Source organism: Eubalaena glacialis, chromosome 1 (genome assembly GCF_028564815.1).
Source record: "Eubalaena glacialis isolate mEubGla1 chromosome 1, mEubGla1.1.hap2.+ XY, whole genome shotgun sequence".
Taxonomy (NCBI): Eukaryota; Metazoa; Chordata; class Mammalia; order Artiodactyla; family Balaenidae; genus Eubalaena; species Eubalaena glacialis.
Window position 1 is genome coordinate 209754021 of NC_083716.1, and position 17447 is coordinate 209771467.

Consider the following 17447-nt stretch of genomic DNA (forward strand, 5'->3'; position numbering starts at 1 on the left):
GATGTCCATAGTAGGGGGAGGTAAAAAGGGACAGATCAGGATAATTGAAGCGTTACCATGCTCTTCCTCTTTCTCTGTGAGCTTCCCTCAGTCAGCATAAAACAATGTTTCCAGGTACCGCTGACATTTCACTACAATCCAGCCAGAATTTCAGTCCAAAAAAGATTGATCATAGACTTCCCCGAGGGGGAGTTATTAATGGAAATACCACCTTCTTGTAACCTTGTTTCCCGCTGACAAGGGCTCCTCGGGCTGAGTTACAGGGAAACTCTAGCGTGTTGTCAGATTTCACAACAACAGTAAGTGGGACTTCCTTTTCATATTTGCCACCTCATTTATTTTGTGTGTCCCCATGTTATTAGCTTTACTGCCCATTAATCATTATATATTACAGAATACAGTAAAGTGTGCTGAAGGAGAGATAGCACTGGGCCCGGCCATGCCAGTCACAGCTCAGCCATGCGAGAGGGCAGCTTAGGAGTGATAGGCAATGCCCCTTCCTACCCATTCCCAGAGGCACAACCATGAACACCTCTTGCCTCCCAAGTGGGCTAGAACATGTTTCTTCAGCCTTTCCTATCTGGTCAAAGAAAGATGTGAGGTCAGATGAGTAACCACACTAAAAATGTTTTGGAAGAAATTGTTTCACAAAAGCCTGAAGTTACAATTCTAAAAAGGAAGAAAGTAAAGAGCAAGGTATTTTATAAGCAGGGAGCTCCATTGCTATATGATTTCAGTCTTTCTTCTAATTTGTCCTATAAATTTCTTCCAAATTATCTTTTCTCAAAATAACAGTATTATCAAGCCTTTCCTCAGGTGAAAAACTTTCAAAGGCTTCCAACTGCCCCCTGCTCTGGGTCTCGCCTTCTTCACTTTGAGGCCCTTCATATCTCACTTCCTCCTCTGTCCCCACACTTATTTCCCACCAATCCCCAGTTTTCCCTTGCTGGTCCTCCATCCTGTGTACCCACTACCAAGCAGACATGTCAGGACTTTTCCTCATACTTTTCCCTTGCAGTAGCGTGACTGTCTACCTCCTACCTTTCCCATGTATTTGATCCATCTTCAAGGACAAGTCCTGCTTCATTCATGAAGCCTTATTATCCTTTGACCCGGGATCACAGTGTGCTTTCTCTTCTCTGGACTTCCCCAAGTCTAAACTACTCCAGCCCTGACCTCTGCCATATGTCAGTGTTCTCAGCTCTATCATTCACAGAGATGCCTATTGACTAATGATCCCAAAAGCCTTATGACCTTGTCTGGTTTGTCATTTTGTTGATGGTGTCATAGGTTGGTCTGAGGGAGAGGAGTCACTTGGCTGGTGAAAGAAACTAACCAGCTCTTTACTTGCTGTCCCAGACATGGTTATTTTCATCAAGTGATTTTAACACTTGGTTTCTCTTTGGAAAATGCCTCTGTAAGAAATAAACTTATTTGGGCTATTGAAAAAAGTGAAATGTATAGAAGATTATTTGAAAAGTGGTGAAGACTGTTAAACAATACAAAACAAAAAAGTAGAAGTTATGAATAAAGAGTGAAAATTCAAAGCTAATGATGACTCAGGCCCACAATGTATGGATGTGGAAACAGAAATTCTCCTGGCATTCTGTTGGCTGGAGATAATCCTCCTAATGAGTGTAAACATTGCTCGTGCAAGAAGACATATGGTACAAACTAATGTTTACTGAATATTTACTGTGTGCCAGGCATCACGTTCAAGCTCTGTGTCAGATAATCCTCTAACTACCCTGTGAGGGATGTGCTATCATTATCCCTCTTTTACAGATAAGGAAAGGGAGGCACAGAGAGGTACAAGCCTCATCCAGCTTCACACAGTTAGTGCAGAGGTGGGGCTAGAACACGAATCCAAGCAATCTGATGCCAGAACCTGTGCTTGCATTAGGTATTGCTTTAAAGATTAAATTTTTAGTGGATGCTGAAGAGTCAGTTAACTGGTGGAATGAAGAGATAACATGTTCCCATTGGAAATATAATTCCAGAGAAAGCTAGGAGTCAAACATTTTTATTTTCTAAAATTTGGGGATATATTGCCCTCAGATGGGTACTTCACAAACATTAGGGACTGCTCTATATTCTCTGGTGTTATCACTGCATATGTGTTCATCTTTGCTCTGCCCTCGGATTATAACATCTTGGAGGGAGGTAGGTGCCTTGTCTTTTATGTCTGAGGCATCAAAGAATTTGGCAGGAGCTTTAGCTCAAGAATTGTCCAGACATAGCATCTTGGCCAAGTCAGTGGCCAACCTTTTCTTGTCTGCCAACTCAGGGGATTTAAGAGAGGAATTGGAAGGGTATTGAGTTGAGTGGTTCTTCTGAAATTTACATAAGACATAGTAGTAAGGCACTGCCTCTCAAGAATGGTTCTCGAGATCTGTATGATCTCATATGTGAATCTAAAAAAGCCAAACTCATAGACACAGAGAATAGAATGGTGGTTGCCAGGAGCTGAGTGATGGGGAAAATGAGAAGAGATGTTGCTCAAAGGCTATAAGCTTACAGTTATAAATGATGGGGATCTAATGTACATCATGGTAACTATAGTTAACAGTACTGTACTATATACTTGAAAGTTGCTAAAAGAGTAGATCCTAAATGTTCTCATCACACACACAAAAAAAGGTAACTATATGAAGAGATGAAGGCAATAACTAACCTTATTGTGGCAATCATTGTGCAATATATACATGTATCAAATCAAAATATAAATATATACGTATCAAAATCAGATATATATGTATCAAATACATTGCTCACATTAAACTTACACAATGTTACATGTCAATTATATCTCGATTTAAAAAATAAAATGTTTACCCAGGGTTAAAAAAAAAACAAAATCAGAGACTCACCGGAACGGTTCATTTCGCTTGATTCTCAGTCTCTCCTAGACACACACGCACGCTGGGGCACACTCTCATTGAGAGTAATGGTGAGTAATTGCTCTTATTACTTATTTTATCCTGCCCTTCCTCCCTCCTCTCTTTCTTTGTAGCTCTCTCTGGACATGAAAACACAGTTGAACTTGGGTAAGATCAATTGTGTAAGGTGTAGCCTCATTTTATACAGGAAAGAACTTTATAAATTATAAAGCAACAGGAAAATGTTAGTTACTATTACACTTGTCTTCTATTCCTCTTAGGACCTAGCACAGTTCTGAGTGACAAAAAATACTCAGTAAACACTCATTGATGGCTGACTTGATTTTGGCTTGACACTCTAACAGTAGATTGAAACTAGGTTAAAGCATATCTCTTAAGAGATTGTTATTCATATTACTGAATATTCATATTATATATTATTGTTATTCAAAACTGAAAAACCTTACTTTCTATCATTTCTGGAAATACTGACTAATTGAAAATTCGAAGTTTTGTTTTGTTTTTTCTTTTTAGTGCAGTCAGTTAGCTATAAAAAGGGGAGAAAAGAGTAAAGCAAAAATTATAAAAATAATTTTTGGCCCTAAAAAAATAGAGGTACCCAGTTTACACTACATCCTGTAAAAATGTCTTCATGTGGATACCATCCAAGAAATCAATCAGTTTGACCTTTTTGTTATGCTAATGGTTTTAAAAGAAACTTATTAGAATCCTTTTTAATATACTTTATCTTGAGAGTATGGCATTATACAACCCATGCTGTATAATATATAAACCGCTCGACAATCAAAAGCAGAAGAAAGAGGTGCTGTTGAAGCAAGCCGTACAAAGAATAAGTGGTAAAAAGAATGAGGAGGGAAAAAAAAAAAATCACTGAAACAGTTTGTGTTCAGAATGAAAAGCCTGTTACCCAGACATACAAGGAAGAGCTGGAAGACAAATAAAGGTGTTTTTGGCAGTGGGTAAAAATAAGACTATTCAAAGTGCACATAAGGAGGGGAAAATAGCAGAAAAGGCTAATATCACAGAGAAGTTAAGGAATGAGTCGTAGAAAAAGACAAAACATAGAGAAGATGAGTGAGTAAATATAGGTAGGGCAGAAATGATTTAATCCTTGGAAATGACACAAAAAAAACCTAAGGGTCATATTAACGAAGAACAGGAGGCTGTGTGTGGGCTTTGAGGGCGTGAAGCAATCTTAAGGTGTGTTTCTACCCATAAACTCCAGCCTCACAGCACTGGAGGACAGGGCCGTCTGCATCCTGTAACTATCCTTTCCTTGCACCTTCCTTTATTCCTACAACAAATATTTATTTAGTACTTCTCTGCGCTGACAATACAAAGATCAACAAGATTAAGAACATGGTAAGTGGCATTCATCAGTCCTATTGGTCCCATTCCACAGGTAGGAAAGCTGGCCTCTTTAGTCAGTTTATTTGACTCTCGAGTCTTCCCCCCCCCCCACTTAAATAATAAAAGGTGGTTTTTTTTCTCCTTTAAGTAGCCACATTTCCCTTCCAGAAACCAATGTTATTGATGTAATTTTTAAATTCATTATTAGCTTGAATGCCAGTTCGGGGTGGGGGGGATGGTGGTGGTGTTGTTTTTAACCCAGTGGAGTTATCCTGATAAGGCAGAGAGAGGGAAAACAAAAGATTATAACAAACTAGTCTATTGGCATTGGGTTTGAGTCTGTCAGTTGCCTTAACAGAACCTACCCAGAGATATGGTTATAAATATATTTTGAAAAAGGGTTTCCCTACTAAATTGAACCACAGAGTCCATTTTCTTATCCACAAACTAAAGAGTAAAAGAAAAAGACAAAAAAGTGTCATGAGAATATTTTGGTGTAATAAATTCACTATTCATTACATTTGTGGGATATAATTTGAGTCCAGGAAAGAAACCAAAATATGGCATCAGATTTTGACTTTCAATTTATAAAAGAGGGAATTTTTAGTGAAGAAAATTAAAGTGTACAGCAACACTTAGCAGAGATTTGAAGTCACTTGGAGGGCCATGCCCACACTTATAATCAAAGCATTTATTGTGTTTGTTCACCTAATCTTCCCATAATTTTCTCTATATCTTTTCACTTTAAAATAGACAATGTTTGGAGACAGAGTAGGAAAGATTATGCAAATATATGAATCTTAATGAGAAGTTCATTATTGAACATTTTGACACGAATTTCAGGAAATGATAAAAGACCCTGGGATATACGAGACTTAAAAGGAAAAAAAACTCTGCTCCTAGAGAACTTGGAGATTGCCAGTAAAAGAACTGAGACCCAAATGACAGCAGATAATGTATAAACCAGATACATTATGCCCTATGGTAAATGAATAGGAAACAGGGCACTGTGATAAGCTTGGAATGATGATCAATATTTGGAATACTGAGATAGGCAAGAAGGTAATTAGGCCCATTATGGACACAGCAGATAACATAATTCGGGAAATTATACATTTGGATATTATGGGGAATTTGGGCTAATGGATTTGCAATGATATCTATTAAAGCACATAAGACATTTTGCCTCTAGGGGAAACTACTAAAAAAAAATCAAAATTTTCAGTAAGTGTAATCTGAAATAAAAAGACAGTGAGATGTGTCGGAGAATAAAGTGGTGTTGTGACTTCCTAGTTGGAAGTTGTAATAATTTTTCATTCAAAAAGTTTTAAGGCTATTAATTTCACATCACAACTCCCCATGAAGCAAGTAAAGCATTTCTATTGTATTTGCCCCAAGTTCATTGCTCATAATACAGCAAGGCCAAATTGTTAATGAAAGCCAGCTATCTTGACGAATTCATGGCCTTCTCAAGTTTCATGCTGTTTCCCCCGATAACGTTGCAATCATTTTGATCCCCAGTTTACTACTGCGCACAATTCCTTTATTTTAGGGGGAGGGGCTCTAACATAATTAATTTTCACTAAGTGCCTTGAGGGCCATCAATGTTATTGAAATTTGCAAATTAATACATTATTTATTGTTAATTTATCATGAGTATTTGTTAATTATAAAACTCTAGCTTGGAGGAAACCTTGCCATGTATCTGAAAGTGAATACCTTCTCCCAAATAATTCTTTATGTTTTAATAAGAATGTATTGGAAGCAATCTCATCAATAATGGAAGATCCAATTACTGGTCTTCTGGATTAAGGCATTCTTTTATTGCAAGATTTTAGTGCTAGAATGGGAAGTTCAAACATTGCCAATGAAATCTCAGACTAATTAAATGATTATAACCTAAGGGGAAGGGCATCCAGGACTCCACTATTAATCTTCCCAAGAATAGCCTCTATATGTGATGAACAGATGGATATATATACCTTATTTCAGAAGAAAAAGCTGTAGGGAGTTGTTTGGGGGAAAAAAATCAGTTTAACTTTTGAATAAAAAAGGAAGGATGGTATTTATTTATAGAGCCCTTTTCAGCTTCTTGCAGAAGGAATAGTTGTATTTTAAAATGCAGTGGCAGATTGGACCAAATAAATTGTGCTAGACCTTCACTCACTCAAATGTTTAGAGTTGATACAAAAGTACCAGTGACAATAATCATCACTAATGCTTTATGAGTCCCTATTATGTGCCAAACACTCTTCCATCCTCGTCTTATCCAAATTTTACAGATTAGGAAACGGAGGCACAGGAAAGTTAATAACTCAAGAAATAAGTGGCAGAGTGGGAGGGTGTTAGATGTCCCACAGTCTCTCCACTTCACCATTCACTATTAATCACTACTCTCTAGACTGTTTTATTCTCTATTATTCTAATCACCTGCCTTGCAGGGAACCAACAGCAGTTCTCAGCTATAGGGCAGAGGCAGGAACCCACGACTGGGTCAGAAAAACTGAGGTCCACATCCAAACCATCCTCCGGGAAGGACTTTTTGTTTTATAGTATGTTGAAATGGGACTTTCTACCTAGAAAGGCTGGGGCAGTGGTTTCTCAGTGTTTTGACTCTGTTTTATTGAGGTCCCTCTCCACCTTGACAGTATTTCTGTACTGCCCTTCTCCCCACTTGTTTCATGCACATGGGCGAAATGGTGGCAGAATCCTTTAAGTCTTTAGACTTGAGTGTTCAGTTTCTTCATAACACTGTATTTTTCTGGATGGTGGGGAGCAGTGGATGTATCTGAGGGTTGGTGGAGCCAGAAAAACATGGCCCTGAAATTTCCCTCGACTCTGTATGGGGAAGGCTTCCAGGACCAAGTCAAGCCAATCCTTCACTTGGGAACAGGTGAATCTTCAAAAATGCTGTAGCATCTTTTAAAACAATTATTTCTGTGATGTTTCTTTATGAGACTTTTATTTTAAGGAAAAATTTGGCACATGGAACGTTAAGAATATTTTCATTATACCACTTTGAGGATAACATTTATCGTGCAAGATCCCTCTTTTAGTACCTTTGATAAACGTTGTATCATTTGTTTCAAGAAATTTGTGAATGTCAACTTCATGTTTCTGACAGGAAGATAAGTTTATCTGGATCTTAGAGAACATGGTCACTGAACATAGAAGTCATAAATTTTAAAAAATAAAGTCATGCTACTAAAGTTTGTGAAAAGATTTATTTCTTGGCATTTGCAACTAACCTAAACTGGCCTGGAAACTATTGAAAAATCATATTCAGATTAGTTCTGTAGATACTCAAAATGGGACAAGTAAAAGCTCAAATTTGGACACACACCACCTTGTGACTGATAACACGTGGTATTCAGAGATTGCTCTCTCAGATAATTGCTTAAAATCAGCCACAGTCAATATCACATCAGCTACAGGTGAAAATGTGAGGAGTCATCACTCTTGGGGATGACTTCAGTAGGATAGAGCTTTATATTATCCCTTCAAAGAGACCTCTACTTGTAGTGGGAGCCTAGAAAACAACATGATTTGTATAAATGGTTAGGCTAAAAATAGTGAATCTTCCCATTCTGAAAGCTACAGAATTTCCAACGCAATGGCAACCTAAGCTGGAACTGGTGAGGATAGGGGTAGGGAAGAGGGACTGACTGTGACAATTTATTGTGCTCACTTAGGATCTTTGTGTGGTAAAACGCTTTATTCCAAGTGTTTTGTTGACATTTAGTGCTGATGCCATCAGTTGACATAATAGTCCCTCGGAACCAGTAACCTCGACCTTCCCTCAGAAGCCTTGGACACGTAAAGGAAATGTGAACTGTAGTCAAGGTCCTTTTCATGTGGAGATTCAATTCAGTCAGTTCAGTGCACCTGTAGTCCTTGTAAGGACTTTCCTGATTTGAGATTCTCCTCTCTAACATCAGTCTTTTTTTTTCCACCACTATATCCTGTTTACTCCCTAGAAATAAATAAGAAAGTTGTTTTCAAGCCTGAAAATCCCTGAGTCCACATTTGTAACCAAGACTCAATCGCCTTTCTGCTTTTAGTTTTACTGTGGACGGCATCCAGTAGAGCTAGGTTATAATTTTGGCCAACATTAGTTGACACTTCTAATTTGTGACTTCTATTTATGTGAAGTGAATTACTTGCTGGCTCTATTAATCCTGCAAAGCCCATGAATCCTTAATGTTCAGTTTGCTTTGAATGAGTAACAGTGTATTTGTTCCTTCTCAAATATGACTTCTTGCTGAGCTTTAGATGAGCTCCTTTTAGATAACATGCCTTATGTCTTGGATGATTTATTCACTTTCATGTTCCTCAGAATTTATTGCTAAAGGTTGATGTGAATACTTACAGTTTGGGCTCTAATATAATCTCCTGAATGGCAATTAATAAATAAAAGATGGTTACTATTGTTGACAGAGGAACTAGGCTTTCTCAGATAGTTTTCATCTTCATGTTTTCACCAAACTTCATGTCAGATCCTCCCTAGGGAGTGATGGTGTAAAATATTTTCTGTAAACTCCAAAGCTTTTACTGTTGCTTTAATACCCCGAGCCTCTATGTTGCTTTTTGTTTTCTTGTCAGAAATGATCTTACTCAATTTCTGTTTCTTCCACTTACCTTCCTTCCTGGGACTATAAGAAATATGCCTCTTTCTGGATTTAGTAGTGATGTATTCTTACTATTTATGATTTGCAAGTAGCACCTGAAATTTGTCCCTGAAATTTCTTATAATTTTTTTTTTTTGCTTAGTCCCATCTCTGTTGCATTTATTAATGATGCACTGTTGCCTATAAAATGTAATGTCTATTGTCATCATGTATATTGTTCGAAGTGCAAAATTGCCTCCTGTTAAGTTAATGATGAAACTGTAAAACAACATCCAGTTTTTGCATTTTGTCTGCTTGATTAGGCTCAGGGTCTTATTTTAGAGATGAGGAAACTAGAGGCCATTTTAAGTAGCTTGACCATAGTCAAATAGAGGGTGGAGGCCAAGTACAACTTTAGACAGTACGGCAGAAAAGGCAGAATTAGGCTGCCTGAGGACAGTTCCCAGCTCTGAAGCTTATTAAGTGTGTATCTTTAGACTAGGTATTTATCTGCTCAGTGCCTCAGTTTCCTCATCTGTAAAATGGGAACAATTTTGGCAGTAGCACAACTGTAAGGATTACGGTAAGTTAGGTAAAGCACTTAGAACAGGGCTAAGCACTCTCTGCATTATTATTTATTAGCATTATTGTCGTTATTTTGACTATTTTTAACATATTCACAATATATGGGAGGGTGTGTTTTATTTTTTTAACTTTATGCGTGTCTATATAGGCGTTATACCTTTATTGTACTTCTTTTGTATTCCTTGTATTACCTAGTGATAATGTTCATCATGGCAGCATTAGTAGAAGCAAAAATACTGATCATAGTAAGAAAAGATAGGGCTGTTTACTGAGCCTTACTATATGCTAGGCATTGAAGTAGGTACTGTATGTGCACAGTCCTTAATATGTACTCAATCTGTATCTACTAAAAAACTGCAAAGTAGTTTATTTCCAGAAATGCACGTGTAACCCCTTCATGACAGTAATCTTTGTAACTGGAGAGGATCATGAGCTTTGGCCCTGGTGGAAAAGAGCCCTGCTAGAATTCCCTCCATCTTTAAAATAATCCTTGTGCTGCTGGTATTTATGTAGCCTAATCTTGTTACAGACAACTAGGGGCCTGGCTGTGGGTGGGAATGGGGGTCAAGGCATGGGTGAAAAGGGGCAGGTAACAGGGCAAGACAAAGAGTGCAAATGAAAAATATTACATATCAGAACACACATTATTAAACTTCACCTAGGTTTTTTTTTTTGAAATATTATGTCATATAAAGAAAACTACCTCTTTCCTGGATACCCAAATAGAAATACATTTGGAACAGTTAAGCACTGACACAGAAAAGTTGTTTTCTTTCTTGCTTTGTTTTGTCAACTAAAAAAATTGCATTCACCATACAGTAAGAGTGCTAGAGTATGGTAAAGTGTTTAACCATAAAAATTACAATCACTTCAATGCTCTTTGATTTCTGTGCATAATACATAATAATTATAAAAACAATGTTGGAAATAATAAAAGCTACAATGTAGGGGAGTGCTTGGAATGAGAACTGTGAGAGACACTGTTAGGTGCTCTGTGTGTGTGTGCAACTGTGTGTGTGTGCATATACACACGCTCATACATATAATCTCTACAGGCTGCTATAGCCTTTCAAAGTCATGTATATGTGTGTGCACATGTGCATATATATATATGCATGCATATTTATTTCTATATATGACATATCATTTTAAATCTTCCCACAACTTTATAGAAAAGGAAACTAAGGCTCAGAGAAGTCAAAGTACTTGCTCAAAGTCACAAAAAGGGGCAACGCTGGGGTTTAGCACCAAATCCCACCCACTTAACCCCCCTCCTCCCTTTTTGAGATAGAACAACAACAAGCCTTCCCACTGAGCCACACTGCCTCGTTAGGGGAAGGGTGACCTTTTGCCCTTTTTTCTTCCAGACTCTCCAAGCAAAGATTTCGGTCCAACTCTGGGTTTGAAAAAGTCCAGCTCCTTGGAGAGCCTGCAGACTGCAGTTGCCGAGGTCAGGAAGAACGAACTTCCCTTCCACCGGCCCCGGCCGCACGTGGTCCGTGGCCGAGGCTGCAACGAGAGCTTCCGAGCAGCCATTGACAAATCTTACGATGGACCCGAAGAATTAGAAGCTGGTAGGGGCAACGAGCTTGCTGAAATTGTTTCTTCCTCTCCTTGTTATCTGCGAATCATAGGCAAGAATGGGTGCTTAGCTACAGAGAAAAGTGATTTAAGGTCACAATTATATTTTTGATATTAAAAGTAATTCATTTCCCTGATATGTTTTGCCCTTTGGCTTAACAAACATGGAACTAGATAACGCAACATGTGATTTATTTTACAGTGCAACCGCCGAAGAAATGTTCTCCTTCAATTTCCTGCAAGGACCAACTGTCATTTACCCTTAGGGTAGGAGCACTAAGTATGCATCTCTTGACATTATTATTCAAGTCATTAGATGCAGCCTCAACCCGAGGACTGATTGCTTTAATTGGGTAGAAGCAGTCCGGTTATAGCTGAACTCAAAAACTTCTCCTGGAAATAAACTCACCCTGTTTGTTTCCCAGCACGTCGGCGTTCTGAGCTGATCAAGGTTAACAAGCTGCTTTCAGAGAGATCAGTGTTTCATCACATATCAAACCTTTTATACTACTGGCTAAGCAACCAATGTCGCCCACTCCCAGCAGCAAACCTTGCTTGAAGTAACCAGCTTTAGGCAGTTGTCTCTTCAAAGGGTATGCGTAGCCTTGTGGCAGGGTAGAACTCCGGAGTGCCTTTATTCATTATTCTGTATTTTACATTTTAACTTTTCTTGAGATACTAACAGTAAGTGCCCCTGACCATGTGTATTGATTTTTTTCTCTGTACAGATGGTCTGTCTGATAAGAGCTCTCACTCCGGCCAAGGAGCTCTGAATTATGAATCTGCCCCTCAGGGGAACTCTGAGCTAGAGAATGCAGAAAATAAAGCCAGGAAAGTCAAAAAACCGAAAGAAAAGGAGAAGAAGAAGGAAAAGGGCAAATTGAAAGTCAAGGAGAAAAAGCAGAAAGAGGGAAATGAAGATCCAGAAAGGAAAATAAAGAGGAAGGGATTTGGTGCCATGCTGAGGTAGGGACCTGCTTTGAAGGCAAAGTTGGGATGGTTTTGTTTTATTTTGTTTTGTTTCTGCTGATGAAATCACTCATTTGTGTGCATTCAAAAAAAAAAAAAAATGCAAGCTTTCCCTCCTCTTCAGCTAGATGCCTAAAAATCTTTTTTTTAATTATAGTTGATTTAGAATGTTGTGTTAATTTCTGCTGTACAGCAAAGTGAATCAGTTATATATATATATATATATATATATATATATATATATATATATATATATATATACACACACACATATACATTTTTTTATATTCTTTTCCATTATGGTTTATCACAGGATATTGAATATAGTTCGCTGTGCTATACAGTAGGACTTTGTTATTTATACATTTTATATATAATAGTTTGCATCCACTAATCCCAAACTCCCAATCCATCCCTCCCCCACTCTCCCCCAACCCCACTGGCAGTCACAAGTCTGTTCTCTATGTCTGTGAGTCTGGTTCTGTTCCATAGATAAGTTCATTTGTGTCATATTTTAGATTCCACATATAAGTGATATCATATGGTATTTGTCTTTCTCTTTCTGACTTACTTCACTTAGTATGATAATCTCTAGTTGCATCCATGTTGCTGCAAATGGCATTATTTCGTTCCTTTTTATGACTGAGTAGTATTCCATCGTATATATGTACCACATCTTCTTTATCCATTCATCTGTCAAGGGACATGTAGGTTGTTTTCATGTCTTGGCTATTGTGAATAGTGCTACTATGAACATTGGGATGCATGTATCTTTTTGAATTATAGTTTTGTCCAGATATATGCCCAGGAGTGGGATTGCTGGATCATATGTAGATGCCTAAAAATCTTAACTGGTGACTGTGCTTGATCCTTTTCTGCAGAGGCAGAAGGAGCCTTCTTGGTTGGCTCCTGAGGCTCATGGTGATGACAGGAAGCTGTCATAAATGTATGTCGAAGAAAAGCCGACACTTGGTAGAGGCATGGGCAATGCCTATAGCCCTTGGTAGCAAAGCATTATGTGGATAAAGAAAATGCTTCTTCCATCAACATAGGGAAAGCAAGAGGTGAGGGAGTCCTCAACTGTGACCTCTAGAACACCGCCTTTGAATTAGAGAAGACAGGTTAGATGAACCACAACCGCACTCCCACCCCACCCCCCATGATTCTAGGTGTGCCCATGGCCAGGTCTGTGGGCACATTAGTCGTCAGAGGCAGTGAGGTGCAGTGGAGATGTCATCGCATCTGGAATCAGAGGGCCTTGATCTGAACCCGTGACCCTCATACACAAGCTGCTGGGCATTGCACATGTTACTTAACTTCCCTGAGCCTTGCTTTCCTCACTTTCAAAATGAGGCTCGTATACTGCCGTCTAACTCAGTGGGACTGAGAGACAAGATGTCACAGGCAGTCAGTCCATTGACTAGGCATAGCTCAGCAGGGTGCAATCAGAAAACAACTTTCTTTCTTCTCCTACAGCTACCTTCAAACACACCCTGTTGGTGTTGTCAGAATGTCCACGATTTGATGGCATCTCAGTTTTCTGGCTGATGGCTTTCTGGTCACTTCTGGATGTTAAAGCACCCTCTTTGTCAGGGGCTAACGTGCACCATCGGGTGTTAATCAGCACTTTCTTCTTCCCTGCCCCTCAGGGCTCAGCCCTAGCGAGGGCCCTACAGTGCGCAGGATTCCACATTCTTCTGGTTCTCCGTCTCTGGGACAAAGGGAAGGGAAGGACTTTATTAAAACAAAGACAGAGTTTGACGTAACTGGTGTATCTGGTATAATCTGGCAGTTGGGGCTCTTTGTGGGTCACTTTTGTGGATTTTTCAGGGGGCTCCTTACTGCACCAATCACTGGTATGGGAGATTTATTTTTCCGTTGACTTCCTAAGACCCTTTGACCTCAGGGAGCACAACTCTGGAGCCTCCTTACCCAGCGGGTAGACTTCTTTGATGATGTCAGCTTAAGGTGGCTTTCGTCCAGCTTCCTTCTAGAGCATCTGCTTGGCTCACTAGAATTACTGAACTCTTGCCCCTCCAAATGATAGAAGTGCAGCCTGTTCCCACTGTTCCCGTTTCTCCTCACCTGCCATAGAGATCCCCCAACCAGCCTGGCATCTCCAGATCACCAAGCAAACAGGTACGACGTGGGATGTCAGTCTCCTTTTATACAATTACCTCCAAATTTTCTGAGGGGTTTTCTCATTGCCCCCTCACTTATTTTGTTGGGAGTGAGACGAGGAAGCACCTCTTTCCATTACTTCCTTTACTCCTATAATTTCCCAGCAAAGAAAATCCATTTCTCAATCTCTACCCTTCTGTTCCATGGGCTAAAGATGAGTGATGGGAGGTGGTAGTTGATGGGCCAGTTTAGCACCTCTTATTAAACCATTAGGAGATGTCTTTCTTAAGAATGCTGGGTGGTATTTGTCATCACATGTTCTCAGTTTGGGGTGTTCCACTGAAATTTTAGACAGAAATGGAAAGTTCTATTCCATATCTGTTATTCATATATATATTCTCTCTCTCTCTCTCTCTCTCTCTCTCCATGTTTGTGTGTGTGTGTGTGTGTGTACATACATATGACCTTGAAACTACAAAGTGACATTTAGGGACACAAATAACATCAACACCAGTGGACATATCTCTCAAAAAACGGTGTTTTTCCTGGTGGTCTCTTTAGACTCTGTATTTCCATTTGCCATTTAAAATTTTAAACTTGCCCTTATTCTGGGTAACTATTATGACTGCTATTAGATAATCATCCTTGATAATAATGATAACGTGCAACTGCAGTATATTTAGATGAGAGTCGCCTTTGCAGTCATGGAGTTCAGAGGTTAAAAATGCAGACTCTGTATGTGTAACTCTGATGCCAATCCTGGTTTCTCTGCTTTCTCTCTAGGTAACATTGGGCAAGTTATTGCAATATTTAATCTCTTTCTGTGTCATCTGAAAAATGGGAATAACAATAGAATCTACTATTATCGTGCGAATTATAGTTGCTTAATTACAAGTAACTTGCTTAGAACAGTGCCTGGCAAGTAACAAACATTCAGTAAATGTAAATTATTGCAGTGAGTAGAGTAATGGCCTCCCTAAAGATGTTCATGTCCCACTCTGCAGTACCTGTGAGGATGTTATATTGCATGGCTAAGGAGAATTGAGGTTGCAGGTGGAATTTAGGTTGCTCTTCAGCTGACCTTAAGATAAGGTGATTATCCTGAATTTGCCCCGGTGGGCCCAAGGTAATAACAAGGGGCCTTAAAAGTGGAAGAGGAAGATGTGACCATGGAAGAAAGGTACAGAGAAATACAATATGTGACTGCAGGGGCTGTGAGCCAAGGACTGTGGGCAGCTTCTAGAAGGTGGAAAGCACAGAAATGGATTCTTTCTGGAGAGCTTCCAGAAAGGAGCACAGCCTGCCAACCCCTAATTTCAGCCCATTTCTGTTGTCTAAGCCCCTAAGTGTGTAGCAAATTTTGCATCATCAATAGAAAACCATATAGCTATTATCATAATCATTAATACTTCTACAATATCAGAGTAATTTGTAAGGTAAAAAAACCCTCTTTAAGGTGTTCAAGAAGAAAACTATAAGGATTTGACTAGTCTGTAAATATAAAAACTATTAGAGCTTCACATATCCCATTTTCTAGACTATTACTAAAGTAAGCCTGAACTTTGTATTTGATTTCGGTTGATGGGATTTGGCAGGTTCATTCTCCACTGCCCAGAATACAGAGCTGACTCTTCCTGTTGTCATCCAGTATTTGCTGTGTTTTCCTCTGGTAGAAATCACAGGTCCTAGATCCTTGAGACATCTAGCAATTTGGATTTTGTTTCCTTGTACTATTTTAGCAAAATTAAGATCCGAAAGGTGGTGTTTGATTTCATCTCCAGTGTAAAAATAGCAACTGTTTTCCATAGCCTTTTGCATCTGAGTTTGTGAGTGTATTGGAGATGCTGCTACATGCACATTTTCAACAGCAAAGAACACAATAGCTGTTACCATTAGCCAACAGATTTTGCTTTAACTCTCATCTGTTGCTCAGACGCTATTGACTTAGTTTCTTGTTTAAAAAAGATTGATTGCTGTAAGGATCTCGAGGAGTTGGATGTGACTTTGCTCTTACTTGTGGGAAGCTAAGTGTTGTGTGCTTTTCTGATATTCACTGGCCGCTTTTGTGCTGATGACATGTAGTAACACAGTTTAGTTCAGTTAATTTAACCTACTTCCTATCGTTTTGAAAAAATGATGGGGGGGTCTCATTAATTCCTATCTTTACATTTGTTGTCTGATTCCAGTATGCATATGTTTTGTTGATTGCAGAATTACCTCTTGGCAGATTCAACTATGGCTCTTACACAGGCCGTGAATTATTGTATATGGAAATTATTGAATTATTGTATATTGAAAACTACACAGCTTAAGAACTTACCAACTTTGGTAGTTTCCCTGTATGCTGTTTTACCTGCTGTTGAAAGAGAATTTTAGAGGATCAAGATGCTTACATTTTTCCATTATGTGTTTCCTGTATTCTTCATGACACTACCCTGTAGAAAAGACCACCGGTGGCTTCTTGCAGCCAAAGGGTGAAGTTCAAACCCCTCCAAAAACAACCCCATGGCTATCAGCGCTACTCTGCCTTCCTGGGGTCTAGTAGATGTTTTCTAAGCACTGAAGAAAAATATCTTTTGGCTAAGAAAATCTTGCCCTGTCTAGAGTGGAAAATTCAAAAGTCAGTTCTTGATTTATCAATTATTTAATAAACTTGTCAATCCTTATATTCTTTAAGCTGAATTCTGTCACAGATTTGTGTTTAAAATCCATTCCTTTACATCATAGCAGCTATTGTCTCCTCTTGATATTATAGACCACTCACTTTGAAAACCTCTGGCCTATCAAGTTGTTCTGGACCCTAAATGGAAAGGCTTGATGTCGATCAAGTATCTTTCTCTATACCCTTGTTCTGCCCAGGAAACTCCTTTTTTAATGGATTAACAAAGAACAAAGAGTAAAGCCTGCCAATCGGAATTTCATTTCTGTTTTTAGTATGTTTGCCCATATTCATTTGATTAGTAATATTGTTGAATACCTCCTCTTTGCCAAGCACATTCACAGTTATTCTTCATTTATTTAACACCATTTATTGAAGGCTTACTTTGCATCAAGCACTGTTCTAGGCACTGGGCATACAGCAGTAAATCTCTGCTTTAATGGTACTTCTTTTATCTTCACAAAGGAAGAAAAAAATCAAAGAATTTTGAATTTCTTGTGGTGAGTTTAAACCAAAAACAAAACATGTAAACTATCTATAACAATGAATTTCCCAGGGAGTGGTGTGATGTTTGCCTAGGACACAACTCGAGGGAATCAACAGTCAATTTATATGGTGCTGAACAAGACCTCCTGGCCATGGCTCTTATGGAATTTATATTCCAGTGAGGGAGAG

General features: G+C 38.8%; 1 protein-coding gene across 2 annotated transcripts in view; it reads left to right on the top strand.

The window, feature by feature from the left end:
• The window catches only part of PARD3B (par-3 family cell polarity regulator beta), a 1019383-nt gene that overhangs the window by 683404 nt on the left and 318532 nt on the right, over positions 1 to 17447 (top strand). For both annotated transcript variants that reach the window (XM_061186691.1, XM_061186699.1), the window contains 2 exons: positions 10810 to 11016; positions 11752 to 11989. In XM_061186691.1, coding sequence (XP_061042674.1) covers positions 10810 to 11016; positions 11752 to 11989 — 445 coding nt within the window. The remainder of the gene's footprint in view (positions 1 to 10809; positions 11017 to 11751; positions 11990 to 17447) is intronic.